Source organism: Daktulosphaira vitifoliae, unplaced genomic scaffold, assembly GCF_025091365.1.
Source record: "Daktulosphaira vitifoliae isolate Bord-2020 unplaced genomic scaffold, ASM2509136v1 Scaffold_2, whole genome shotgun sequence".
Lineage (NCBI taxonomy): Eukaryota > Metazoa > Arthropoda > Insecta > Hemiptera > Phylloxeridae > Daktulosphaira > Daktulosphaira vitifoliae.
Genome location: NW_026099573.1, coordinates 34,975,119 through 34,988,843, shown reverse-complemented (window position 1 = coordinate 34,988,843; position 13,725 = coordinate 34,975,119). Strand labels below are relative to the sequence as shown.

General features: G+C 27.9%; 1 protein-coding gene across 1 annotated transcript; it reads left to right on the top strand.

Moving 5' to 3' along the window:
* The first annotated feature begins 1,095 nt into the window (after positions 1-1,095).
* Positions 1,096-2,524, top strand: LOC126899826 (enkurin-like). The gene is made up of 4 exons (XM_050675052.1): positions 1,096-1,531; positions 1,610-1,857; positions 1,937-2,077; positions 2,141-2,524. Exons 1-4 carry the CDS (start codon positions 1,309-1,311, stop codon positions 2,327-2,329), a joined length of 801 nt encoding a protein of 266 aa, XP_050531009.1. The 5' UTR covers positions 1,096-1,308; the 3' UTR covers positions 2,330-2,524.
* Positions 2,525-13,725: the final 11,201 nt, after the last annotated feature.

The following is a 13,725-nucleotide window of genomic DNA, read 5'->3' as shown; positions in this document are numbered from 1 at the left end:
TCGCGTCCGAGGTGTTCAATTTATGATAGCGAAGGTCACAATTAATAATATAAACGGTTTTATGGGACCCGGTTGTTAAATGCTATATCGAACGCGTGATATGAAGTGTATTGTGCACTACCTGTCTATCGCTGTCGTTGCAATTTAATGTGTATCAGTAGCGGGGCCTTGCGCGCGCGATAAAGATTGGATGGGCAAACAACTGGTTAATCTACTTGTTAATATTAAAAATAATTAACGAAGTGGAATTCTACAATTGTTGCGCTATTGACAATTTATGATAACCGGGTTGGGGAATTCACTGCTGTCATCAGTGAACTGTGTGATCACAAAAACTTGTAGCATAGGGGCGGTTAAGGGTACCTAGCTTTTGATTAATTTCTTTCTATTAACACTATATCGTCAGCAAACAACATACCTGCTCATTAGAATTTTTTTATCGCATAAGACGCCTGACGCTTCTCTCCACTTCAACCGCCCCCACTTAATCCTGTGTCTTACATCCTCGTCAATACCATCGCTGTTTTGCACAACTGACCCTAAATACTTAAACAATACTTGTTACTAATTTTTCTCCTCATATTTTTTTCCAAATTTTCATACTATGATTCATTAGCTTTATGCCTCTATAATTTCTCGACTACTGAATGTCTTGTTTGCCTTTAAATATCACAATACTATTCTTCCAATATTTGGCATTTTCCCTTCTAATAGGATTTTATTAAATAGATTATTCAATCACCTTATGTTAACACTATCCAATAATTTCCATAGGGAAAACTATTCCGCACATAATTTTTGGCTCCCTGGACAATCCACACCGTTATTTCTTTTACTGCCTTTGATAGCATCGCGAACCATTGCTCTAAGTCGGTCAGGACATTGGTTAGTTAGTATTAACCTATTAAACTGTGATAACGGACGACAAGAAAGTTGCTCTAGTCCTCGTAAGCTATAATATGAATGAGAAGTCTACTGAACAAGAGAAACTCATTAAGTCTAGTGGTGAGGGCTTGATATTATTGGTTACTGATAGTACCAATGTCATTAGATTTTTTGACAGATCGAAGGAAAAAAATTATTTCCCAGAAATTGGAAAGAAGAAGACTGAAAAAACTACATAATTTAATCCCATGTCAATTATTTATGGAAAAATAATCTGAATTACAAATTTTAAATGATTAACGTTGCTATGAATGATAATTTAGCTTTAATAAACATAACATTTGATTTTGTACACTACATAAATTTTTAGGCATGTAATTTTAAACAGTTATAAAAATTAATTACTTCGTAAGGTATTTATTCATGATGACTCAATATAATGAAAATATTTCACGTTTGATAGTTATTCCTGAACCACCAGTAGTCAAGCCTCCCATGTATCGATCAGTTTTTACAGATTCAATCAAAATGTCATTCAAATGTAACAAAACTTGTCATAAAACTATGGGCTATGCAGAGATTCAATTAAATTCTCCTTCTGAATTTTTAAAGAAACATTCAAGAAAAGTAGTTAGACCATTTGTGGGTAAGTTTTATATAATAATTTTTATTGCAATCACAAAAAAATTTATTTTGTTTTAATATTAAAATAACTGTTTTTTAGAAATAAATAAAGTAAATACATTAATTAGACCTTTACCAAACAAAAACAACATTGAAAAAATATTCAAGAGTAGACCAATTAATTCATTAGTTAGTATTAATGAAAAAAAAAATATAAAACATATAAATATTGTTGACGCTATTCGTAAAGTCCCTCCATTGTCTAAACATAAGGTTCAAGATACGAGAAATGGACATGTTATTATTCTCGATGAAGCAGGATTAGAACCTACGTATGTATCAAAAAAAGTAATAAAACTTATTTATTTCAAAATGAGATAAAAATGTTTAAATATTTTAATATAAATATTATTGACTTTTAATTAAGACTTTCGGTAAAACTCCCGGGTATATTTTTAAATTATACAAAGAAAAAGAAAATAAAAAAATATTAGAGGTTGAAAAAAATATGGCTAAAAAACCTGCGTTGATGTATATACCTGAACAAGAACGAAATCTATTATTAAATGTGAGTAAAAATAAGATTAAAATGTATTTTATTATTATTGAAAAAGCGTTTATAAAACTGTAGGGTCTAAAAACAAATTGGACCAAACTTCAACGGGAATTTCAGCGTTTACCAATGTTAACAGATACTATTAAGAAAAAAAAAAAAAAAACTAAGTTAGAAAAACAGTTAAAAGATTTAGAAAGAGATATTGATTTAATAGATAGAAATCCAGTTATTTATGTGTGTAGAGATGTAAATGATAAAGATTAAGATAAAGTCTAATAATTACAATGTAATTATAAAAAAATTACTTATATGCAAAAAAGCAAAAAATTTAATGCAATGAAAAAATAGAATACTCCTGTTTCTTTACTAAGCTTTTGAAATACAACCTAATAAAGTATGTGCAAATATACAATAGTGTGTTCAGTCATGTTTTAAAAAGTGAATTAAATATACTTTTTATCCAGCAAATATATTGCGTTATTGTATTTTTCTAATGATTTTTATATTTTGAACTACAGTGGGTAAAAAAAGTATTGACACATTGTGTTTTTTTCGAATTTCCAGTCGAAGGAATCATTTTTATTTAATGGTTTTTATACATTATAATAATAATTGATATGTTAATTATTTCTATGCTAAAAAAANAAAAACATATTTTTTATTGTTTTCAAGTAAGAAATATATATAAATATATGTATATACAGAGTGCTAGTTTTATGCATATCACGAGTAATAAGGTAAAAACTACAATTTTCTATCATTAATGTTTTAATAAATAAATACATAATATTTCTGTATATTTAGTGATTCTACACGCTTATAAAGTTGTCTTATTGATAAGCCGGTTATTGATATAGTAATAACATTGTTATTTATTGAATAAATATGTTATATTTATTTAAATGAGACTAGTTAATAATTGCTTCCTACTGAACGAAATCAAGTCGTATACTTATAACATGTATTAAATGTATATTTAATTATAAGCATAACTTTACAAGAACCCGAGGAGAGCTTAGGTAAGCCAAAGACAAAACTGGAGCACCATGGATTTTGTACCTTATCCTAGGGGAAAAGATTATAATTTAATACAACAATTCTTAAAATTTATTAATTATTATAAATCAACTAGCTGACCCGGCAAACGTTGTTTTGCCATATAAATTATTTCTCAAGAAATATTTTTTTAGTTCAATAAAAATAACTAACTTACTATAAGTGTGTAGGGATGTACTTATAATCGAAATCATTGTATTTTTTATTAAAGTAACGAATATATTTTTAATTACAACTCTTAATAACTATCTAAACATAAAAAATAATTATTCATATTTTTACTATTATGACAGTTAAAAAAATTAAGATTAATTTCTCAGAGAAACGCAAAAGAGTGTACATAATTCTTGGTTAGTCCGTCTTTAGCCAATACAAACAAACTGGATGGTTTTCAACTGGCGGGGATAACTGATCGATTAATAGTTGATCAGTTATCGACCGGTGAAGGTGGAAGATCAAGTTAAATTGAGAAAAAAAGCATAATTAAAGGAAATTGAAATTATAAACTCTGAATAAGAATTTATGGTACAACAATTATTATGTTTGATTCCCATCTTGCAACCTATTAGGGATCTGTGGATAAAATAAAAAATAAAAAAATATCGTGGTTGAAAAATAGGGTTTGATGAGCGTGAAAAAATTCATAACAAAATAAAAATAAAAATCTTGCCAAAAAAATATGAAGGAGTGGACCTAACATTTAGGGGTATGAAAAATAGATGTAGACCGATTCTCAGACCTACCCGATATGCACACTAAATTTCATGAAAATCGGTTAGGTTATTTTGAAAGAGTTTGGCATGGTTGAATGGCTCCAATAGTATTTCTAATATTTTGAACCTTATTTGATTTATATAAATTATTGTTTAACAAATGATTTAAGCATATGTCTTTCTTAGATGATTTCTGTATAACAAACAACTGCTTCNGGACATATCATAGCATTCTTAGATGATTTCTGTATAACAAACAACTGCTTCACATGTTAACATTGCACCCATCACAAACAATTCCTACACATGACAATNATGTCTTTCTTAGATGATTTCTGTATAACAAACAACTGCTTCACATGTTAACATTGCACCCATCACAAACAATTCCTACACATGACAATAAATCCAATCCTAAACTTTTCAACTTTCTCACAACTGTTGAACCAAGTACTTCACCTGTTATAGTTGGTTCTGATTGTTGCAAATCTATAATATCACTGCCATTATCCAAATCCGAATCAAAAGTATTGGAATCTGCATAATTCTAAATATATCACTATTCTAGCAGTTATAGTCAAATTACGACTTAAAACACAATGACTGCTATAGCAGTGACTGTACTTCAATCTGTTAAAATTGCATTTATGAAAGTTAATAATAAAAAAAATTAAATTTGTTTTCATCATTTTTAGTTCAACTTGCAAATATGAAATTGACATATTAAATATTAAATAGAAAATTTTATGAGAATTAAAAAAATGTTATTGTTAAGATTAATAAGCAACTAGTAAATTTTATAATTACTATAAAACCACATAGAAATATAATTTTAATATTAATAAATAATTTCTTCAAACTAGGGGAGACTACTGTGATGATATCCTTGATATTCATTGGATATGTTGAATTTAAAAGAGATAAAAATCAAATGAGTTGAAAAGTTTTTTCTAACTCAAAAAGAATTAAGGAAAAAATGCAAAAAAATCATAGTCATACGCGGGTTGGATCCTTGTACCTCAAGCGCGTAAGACACAAGTGTTACCGACTCAGCAACCGTTCGTCGCTTTCGTCAATTGAAAAAAGGCAATTTAAGCTAGTTCACATTTCAAAGTTATTTTACTCAGACAAATTCAGAGGAAATATTTTTTTTTTTTCAAATTAAAGTACATTATATAAGCTCTAATTTAAGATATATATAAAAGTGTCAATTTTTCCGGAACATTTTCAAAAGTTAATTTATTGTGAAAAAATTGCCATTTGGAAACATTTCCTATAGGCTGGTAAAAGGTCAAATGTTCAAAAAATGTATCAAATGACAGGTAAATAACTAAAATATCTATAAAAAAAATATATATATTGACTCGATCATTTTTAAAAAAGTTATGCTAATTTTAAGTAAAAAAAATTGAAAAAAACCCCCAGCACAGGGAGTATAGTAAGATCAAGTATAATGATATCTGACAGTGATTAAAATCATTATCAAAAATAATCGCTTCAATGCAAATCTTTAGATTGTGTTTAATTTTAAAAAATTGGTGTATTATTCCAAAAGCTACTAGATCTGCTAGTTCCTTATTAATATCTTGATTAAGAAAAGTATGTCAAATGAAAAAGGGATTATTAAAAAATATTCTCATAAAAAAATTGTGTTGATCCATACATTTTTTAAAAAGTTATAGCACTTTAAAGTAAAAAATGTAAATTATAAAATCGAGAATTTTCACACGAAAATAGCATTCGGTAGCCATTTTCGCCGTGAAGAAAAGTCCAGAGGTCAAATTTTTTTTTTCAAATTAAAGTATATTACATTAGCTTTAATTTAAAATATACATAAAAGTGTCAGACTTTCCGGAACATTTTCAAAATTTAAGTTGAAAAAGTAAATTTCTTGTGAAAAAGTTGTCATTTTAAATCCCCCCCGTGGGCAGTTAAAGGGTCAGATTTACAAAAAAAATATACCAAATGATAAGTAAAGACATCAAGCATCTATAATAAAAAAAATTATATTGATATGTTCATTTTTGAATAAGTTATAGCATTATTAAGTTAAAAATATAAAATAAAATTATTTTACAAAAATCATAATTTTTAGCATCGATGCGAAGCTGAGAAGGTATTGGTTTTACTAAGATGTGTTTTTTATTTTTTTTTTTTTGTGTCTGTTACCACTTTTTCTCAGCTCTCACAGAACGGATTTCTTTCAACGATATGTCAAAAGATCACAAATCGTATCTAGTCGAAGAAATTACCCTCAAATATTGGAAAAATTTCCCTCGTTCCCCGTAAATAGAGTAAACCTCCAAATTTCAAAATCGCTAATTTTCGAAATTTTTTCAATTTTTTTTACTAAACTTGCCGTTACTTCTTCAAAAATGAACATATCAATATAATTTTTTTTTTTATAGATGCTTGATGTCTTTATCTATTATTTGGTATATATTTTTTGTAAATCTGACACTTAACCTGCCCACAATTTAAAATGACAACTTTTTTACAAAAAATTAACTTTTTCAACTTAACTTTTGAAAATGTTCCGGAAGGTCTGACACTTTTATATATATCTTAAATTAGGGGTGGGCAACTGGAGGCCCGCGAGCCATTTTTATCTGACCCGCGCTACATTTTCAAATAGCAACATACAATTTTAAAGTTTATCGTCTATCTATACTCTATAATTTATAATGTATAGTCTATAGTCCATACTCTATCTTATCGATATAATAATTGTTATCTGATATTGAACATCGTTAAATGTATAAATGTCATATAATAGTTATAGTATATACACACGTATGCATACGTATAGCTTTTAACCATAGCTGTTTGTAGCAACCTATTTAATTATATCAGTTTCTTCGTATCGTTTGTGTCGTTGAATTTATTATTTTCGTGTTTTTGTAGTGCCTAATAATGTCCGCAAAAAAGCGTAAAATTGATGATGAAAATAGAACTTTTAATACCTCATTGGAGAATGACTATTTATGTATTATTAACATACAAAAAAAACCTCAATGTCTAGTTTGTTTAAGCGTTATTGCGGTCTTCAAAGAATATAATTTAAAAAGACATTACATGACAAATCATTTGTCCAAATATGAAAAATACATTGGTGATGCAAGAGAGAGTGTTGTAATTGATCTCAAAAGAAAACTTCAATCACAACAAAATGTGATGACAAAAGCAACAACTTCACAACAATCAAGTTTATTGGATTCATATATAATTTCTAACGAAATAGCAAAATCTAAAAAATCGTTGAGTGATAGCGAATTTGTTAAAAATTGTGCAGTAAAAATAGCTAAATCAATTAACAAAAACAAAATTGCCAGTGAATTTGAAAAAATTTCACTTTCAAGGCGCACAGTGACACGTCGTATAGCTGACATTGATAGTGCCATTCATAAGACATTGCAAATTATTATGACGGATTGTGCATATTTTTCGATATCTCCACAGTTTGAAGTGTATGAAGAGCTATTAGAATTATGTTCCCAGCATGAAACTACCAAAGGAAGTGATATATTTAATGCAGTACAAAACGCAATTGAACCATTTGGTGGATTCGAAAAAATGTCATCGATTGTACATAGATGGTGCCAAAGCTATGGTTGGCAAAAATATTGGTTTTGTTAGATTATTACGCAAATTTAACGTTAATGTTCCTACTATACATTGTATTATTCATCAGGAAGCGTTGTGTGGAAAAATAATGAAGCTTGACGAAGTTATGAATACTGTTTTTAAAATTACTAATCTCATTAGAGGAAGCAACCGTAGTTTAAACCACCGTAATTTTATTACATATTTGGAGGAACTTGATTGTGAATATGGTGATTTATTATTACACATAGATGTACGCTGGTTAAGTCGTGGAAATTGTCTAGAACGTTTTTTTGTTTTGAGAAAAGAAATACTTGAGTTTCTTAAAACAAATATTAAAACTGATACTACGTATTTGGAAAACAAATTGGTTGATAAACAATTTTTATGTTCATTGGCATTTTTAACTGATATTTCTCAACATTTAAATAAATTAAATTTACAACTTCAAGGTAAAAAACAAACAATTTCTCAAATTATTGGATTTTTAGATGGATTCAGAAAAAAATTGGTAAAGTTTAAAAATTTAGTCGTTGAAAAAAAACTAATTCATTTTCCGTGTTGCGAAATTATAAAAATAGAATTGAACGATGAGTTTAATTTTCAACATTGCATTACCCACTTGGACGAATTAACTGTAGAATTCGAAAGACGATTTGAAGAAATTGAACTTATGCGCCCTCAAATAAATTTGTTTAATAATCCAATTTCAGTTGAAATTGAAAAGCAAGATGCTGAACTTCAATTAGAATTATGTGAGTTACAAACAGATCCATTATTATTATCTACAAACATAAGCTTCTGGAAAAAACTACCTATTATAAAATATCCACTTTTACGAGAGTTCCCATTATAAATGTTATCCATGTTTGGGACTACTTACATTTGTGAATGTACATTTTCAAACATGAAACATATTAAATCAAATATATAGAAATCGACTTACAGATGAAACATTAAGTCGTGTTTCTTCGTCCGAAATAGAAGTCGATTTTGCCGCGTTGTCACAGAAGCGACACATACTCAAAACTCACACTAAACAAATATCTATTTATATTTAATTAAATTATTTTAATAACCCTTTTTGTATTATTACATTATAAACAAAAAAATTCTGAATGACCTTTTTTTTTTTTTTGCTTTCTATGCTCTGGCCCGCTAGATTTTTCTAAAAATTAATCCCTGTCTTAAATTAAAGCTAATGTAATGTACATTATTATGAAAAAAAAAAATTTGACCTCTGGACTTGTCTTCGTGGTGAAAATGGCTAACAAATGCTATTTTTGTGTAAAATTTCTCGATTTTATATTTTACATTTTTAATTTTATAATGCTATAACTTATTGAAAAGTGTATGGATCAACATAATTTTTTATGAGAAATAATATTTTTTAATAATTCCTTTTTCATTCGACATACTTTATCTTAATCAGAATATTAATAAGGAACTAGCAGATCATTTAGCTTTTGTCACTCTTTCCGGAACATTTCCAAAAGATAATGTAAAAAAGTTACCATTTTGAAATCCTTCTTGTCAAATGGTCAAATGTTCACAAAAAATATATAAAATAATAGGTAAATATCTAAGGTATCTATAAAAAAAAAATTATATTGATTCGGGAATTTTTAAAAAAGTTATGGCAATTTTAAGTAAAAAAAATGAAGAAATGTCGAAAATTAGCGATGTTTAGATTTGTAATTTTTTTGTGGATTTCCCCCGTTTACGGAAAACGAGGGAATTTTTTTCAATTTGTGAGGGTAATGTCTTCGACTAGATACGATTTGTGATCTTTTGACATATTGTTCATCAAAATAAGTCCAGCTAGAGCTCAGATTGAGTGGTAATAGACACGCAAAAAAAAAAAATCATAGTAAAATTTTAATACTTTCTCAGATTTATAGTGAAAACCTTATTTAAATTTTTTTTGCTTTTTTAAGTCGAGAACAATAACTTTGAAATTTAAACTAGCTTAAATTGCCATTTTTTTCAGTCGACGAAAGCGACATGCGGTTGCTTAGTCGGGAACACTTGTATCATATGAGCTTGGTGTACAAGGTTCCAGCCTGAGGAATTCTTTGCATTTTTTTCTTAATTCTTTTTAAGTTAGAATGAATGTTCAACTCATTTGATTGTTAACACTGTAGTCGCCCCTAGTGAGAAGAAATTTCTTATTTATATTAAAATTATTTTACTATATTTTAGGTTTTTGCTTCGATACAAAGCTAAGAAGTTATTTTTTTGTGACTAACTTTTATTTTCTCTGCTCTAACTTGACCTACTTTTTTCAACGATACGTCAAATGATTACAATTTTTTGGAAACATGTTGCTATAAAAATAATTTCTAAAAAAAATGATTGTAAATCATTTTAACAACTTTTTTTGATTGGTATTTTTAGTTAAAGTTTTAATATCATTAATATTAATTCAGTTTATATTTCAATTATAGCATCTTTTTAAACACCAAAAGTTACTAGAAAATTATTGCTATTATTACTATTTAAGTTACCTATTACGATAAAAATGTAAAGAAATACTGAGCTTTTCTGATAAATTTACTATAAATAGTTATTATAAAATTTGCTGACTGCATATTAATCTTAAGAATCAATTTTTTTAATTCTCAGAAAATTTTCTATTTAATGTTTTCAATTTCAAACATAAGTATAACAGGTCCAAAGCATGTGCCAGTGTATAATAAACATGTCATCAACGTTAATGGGTAACCTCTACATAAATGTGGATAGCCCACTGAGATGTTCACCATGTACATTCTGACGGCACCCGAGGACCTGACAGCTCATGGGGAAAAATGAAAAAATGAAACATATAACACGGCACCGCCCTTTGCTCTAGGCTGGTGCTCGCCCGCGTCTCTATCGATATCAGCCGTCCAGCTATTAATATGACAATCAGTTGTCTCCCCGCCCTTGACACTGATATAAGGCCGCTGCCGAATATGGATTACTGATATTGCGTTCTGTTTGGTTTCCGACGTTAGCCACGACTGGTTGGTCTGATACTTTTCTCTTTCTTTTTGGTGTACCCCTTTTATTCTACACTTAAGTTTTGTGCGCTTTTCGTTTTTTGTTATTTGCTTATTGTTTCTCCTTCACAGAAATCTTTACGTCGTCTTTCTACGACTCAAATTTATTCGTTATATATATAACGGTAAGAATAGCCGAAAACGGCAACTCGAAATAAGTGTGCCTAATATATGACATTTATCTACGATAAATTAATCAAACTGATACATTTAACCACATCACAATTGGTCGTTGTTCGTCGAAAAAGTGTAACTTTCGTTTGTTCTTTTTTTTTTTTAAACAACCTGTGCGCCCAATTGGATTACGCATTACATATAAGGATTGACCATTATTCATCATAGAAAATTAATAGTTTACATATATAGTCAGTAACTAAAAAAATAAAAATCAAAATATACGTGTAAAAAACAATAAATTAATTTATACGTGCACGCTGTGCAAGATAAAATATAAAAGAAGGAACAAAATATACCACATATATCCAAATCCATGTGATTTATGTAGTGCCATAACGATAGCCAAGCCAAAATAAAAAACTGCTACTCCATCTTCGAAGTTGACGTCAACAGATATTAAAATTTTAAACCATCAGGAGTGCCAAAAGTGTATATATGATGAAGAAGAGTAATTTAGAAAAGTAGAAATTTGCTAATAAGTTTTTTTATTATAACCTTTCACAAAAATCAACTTTAAAGGATTAAAAAATAAATATGTCATTTTCCTTATTTTAACATGTTAAAAATCAAAATCAGTATTAATTTAAAACAATTTTTTTTTGTTTTTAATTATTTTTTTATATGTAAATACTTATTTTTTAATATTAAAACTTAGAAATGATAGAAAAAGTCTAACTGCACATTTGAAAACAGCGTGAAAAGTTAATTTAGAAAAGTATATTTTTGTTTCTAATGAAAGTTCCTTGTAATCCAGTGAATAAAACTTATAACTTTGTTATTAGTAACAAACATTTATTATTGAAAAGTATTGCATCACCCTTTAAATTTTTATGTGTTAAAAGTAAAAAAATATACAACTTGTAAGTTAAATTTACAAATATCCCGAGGTGGGTCCACCGAGAGCCGAGGCAAAGCCGGAGCACCAAGGTTTTTGGTACCTTACCCTAGGAGGAAATAAACAAATTACTTACATAACAAATTAAAATATTTATACAATGTGCAAGAGGAACAAAAAGATAAACAATATCACATAATGATCTAGTTGATGTCCAAGTTTTGATGTTTACATTGTTGATGCTATTATGATTGTCAAGCTAAAATAAAAAATATTACTCCATAATGAAATTGACGGCAACGGAAAAATTCATAATAATTGGCAACATGAGGTTGTGCCAAAAGGTTTGGAGATGACGAAGAAAAGAAAAGTTCTGTTGAAGATGAATTTTGAACATAACCGTGATATTTTTCATGCCGCCTTGATCACATACGAGCGAGGGTATTTGATAGTGTGACCGTTGACAGATGTGGTATTTAGGATGAGGATCACAGGTGATAGGAAATATGTCTTAATTTAATAAATAATTATGTATGTAATGTGTAACACTGAACATACAATGAATGACGCGTACTGTTTGAATACAGTTCCCTATGACCTTATACTAATGATCATTTTATTACGTTACAAACTACTTCATTTTTTTATAATGTCTCCGTAAAAACTACAATATTAAATTATTGAATATCAATTTCATACTAAATTTAATTATTATTTATTCATATATTATAATTACAAATCAAATAACTAATCGGGATCAAATTAAGGGAATCAAAGTTATTGTTGATATTGAAATAAACTACCAATTTTTTATAATTAAACACTATTTACAGATTTGCATCGAAGCGTTTATTAAGATAGTGATTTTAATCACTGTCAGATATCTATACCTGGCATTTTCAATGGGCATCTTCTCCTTGGATAATGATAAAAGCATTTAAATGTTTTATTAGGTCATTTTTTGCACTAAACTCCTCCTGTAAAAGGAATTTTGTGTTCATTTTTTTGAGCTCTCACGTGATCTATTTTAATGACCAATACATTAAAAGAACACCGTTTTAATTAGTATAACACCAAATATTGAAAAAAAATTTTTAATTCTAGAAATTGAGACAAATATTTTATAATTATGCTAATGTAAAAAATGCCTACTTCAAAAAAATAATTTCCAAATAATTCGTTTTTATACTGAAATTTAATGTTGCTTTTTATGAAAGTTTATAATTTAAAAATGTTTAACTTTTGAACACTATTTTAACTCATTAGGCAAATTAAGAATTTATATCATTAAATAGCAAATTTTATGAGGAATTAAAAATTTTATTTTTTAGATTGATATGAGATCAGGAACTTATAAAATTAATATTAATAGTAAATTTATAAAGAAAACTCAAAATTTCATTAAAATCACTATTTTTTTTGTATTTCATTGTGATAACTCATTTAATTAGAAATCGTATTAATTATTTCTATATTACTTTTGGAACACCTATCATATTCATCTATGCCGTATAAACCTACGTAAACTACGTACCTATGTACGATCATCAATAATCCGAGTTCAGACGAAAGTCGAAAATTTCCGAAAAACATCTATTTGCTACGGCCAAACACATCATATCCCGTCGCGATCGATCGGCAGGTCACAAGAGTGCAGTTACCCTTTGAAACATTAGCTTTCACTATTCATAAATCATAAAGTGCAATGTGTCTAAAAAGTATTTACAATGCAACATGCTTTTTATGCAAGATACAGACTAGTAATGTCAGCCGAGGGTTAAGAATCTACTATTTTCCATTTAATCCAAAAGTCAATTTTGACTAGTCTAAGGTTTTGCAAAATTAATCGTACAAAAATGGATTTTGAAAGATAAAATAGATGTAAATAATGTAAAAATTTCTTGTCAAATTTATATTTGATAATATGAATAATGTATCATATTATTCCACTTCTATCATTCAAGCTGTATATTATTTTGATACGTTAGTAAGTACGATTCATTAAGGTCCAGTTGGAGATAAATTAAAACAACTGATCATTCGTTATGAATGTTATTTTATGATGTATTCATGAGCGATCATTAAAAAAATTATTTATTTTATTAATGTTTGAAATAATGAAACTAATCTACGAATATTTCATAACAACATGTTTATTGTGTTATTATTTAAATATTTTCATTTTTCTTCAATTAGAAACGTTTAATTTTAATTTAAGTATTATACTATCAA

What these genes read in the sequence shown, in the direction of transcription:
- LOC126899826 (XM_050675052.1), top strand. Translation starts at nt 1,309, where the DNA reads ATGATGACTCAATATAATGAAAATATTTCACGTTTGATAGTTATTCCT. An exon ending in AGTAGTTAGACCATTTGTGG is followed by an intron (nt 1,532 to 1,609) that starts GTAAGTTTTATA and finishes ACTGTTTTTTAG; the next exon opens with AAATAAATAAAGTAAATACA. An exon ending in AACGAAATCTATTATTAAAT is followed by an intron (nt 2,078 to 2,140) that starts GTGAGTAAAAAT and finishes ATAAAACTGTAG; the next exon opens with GGTCTAAAAACAAATTGGAC.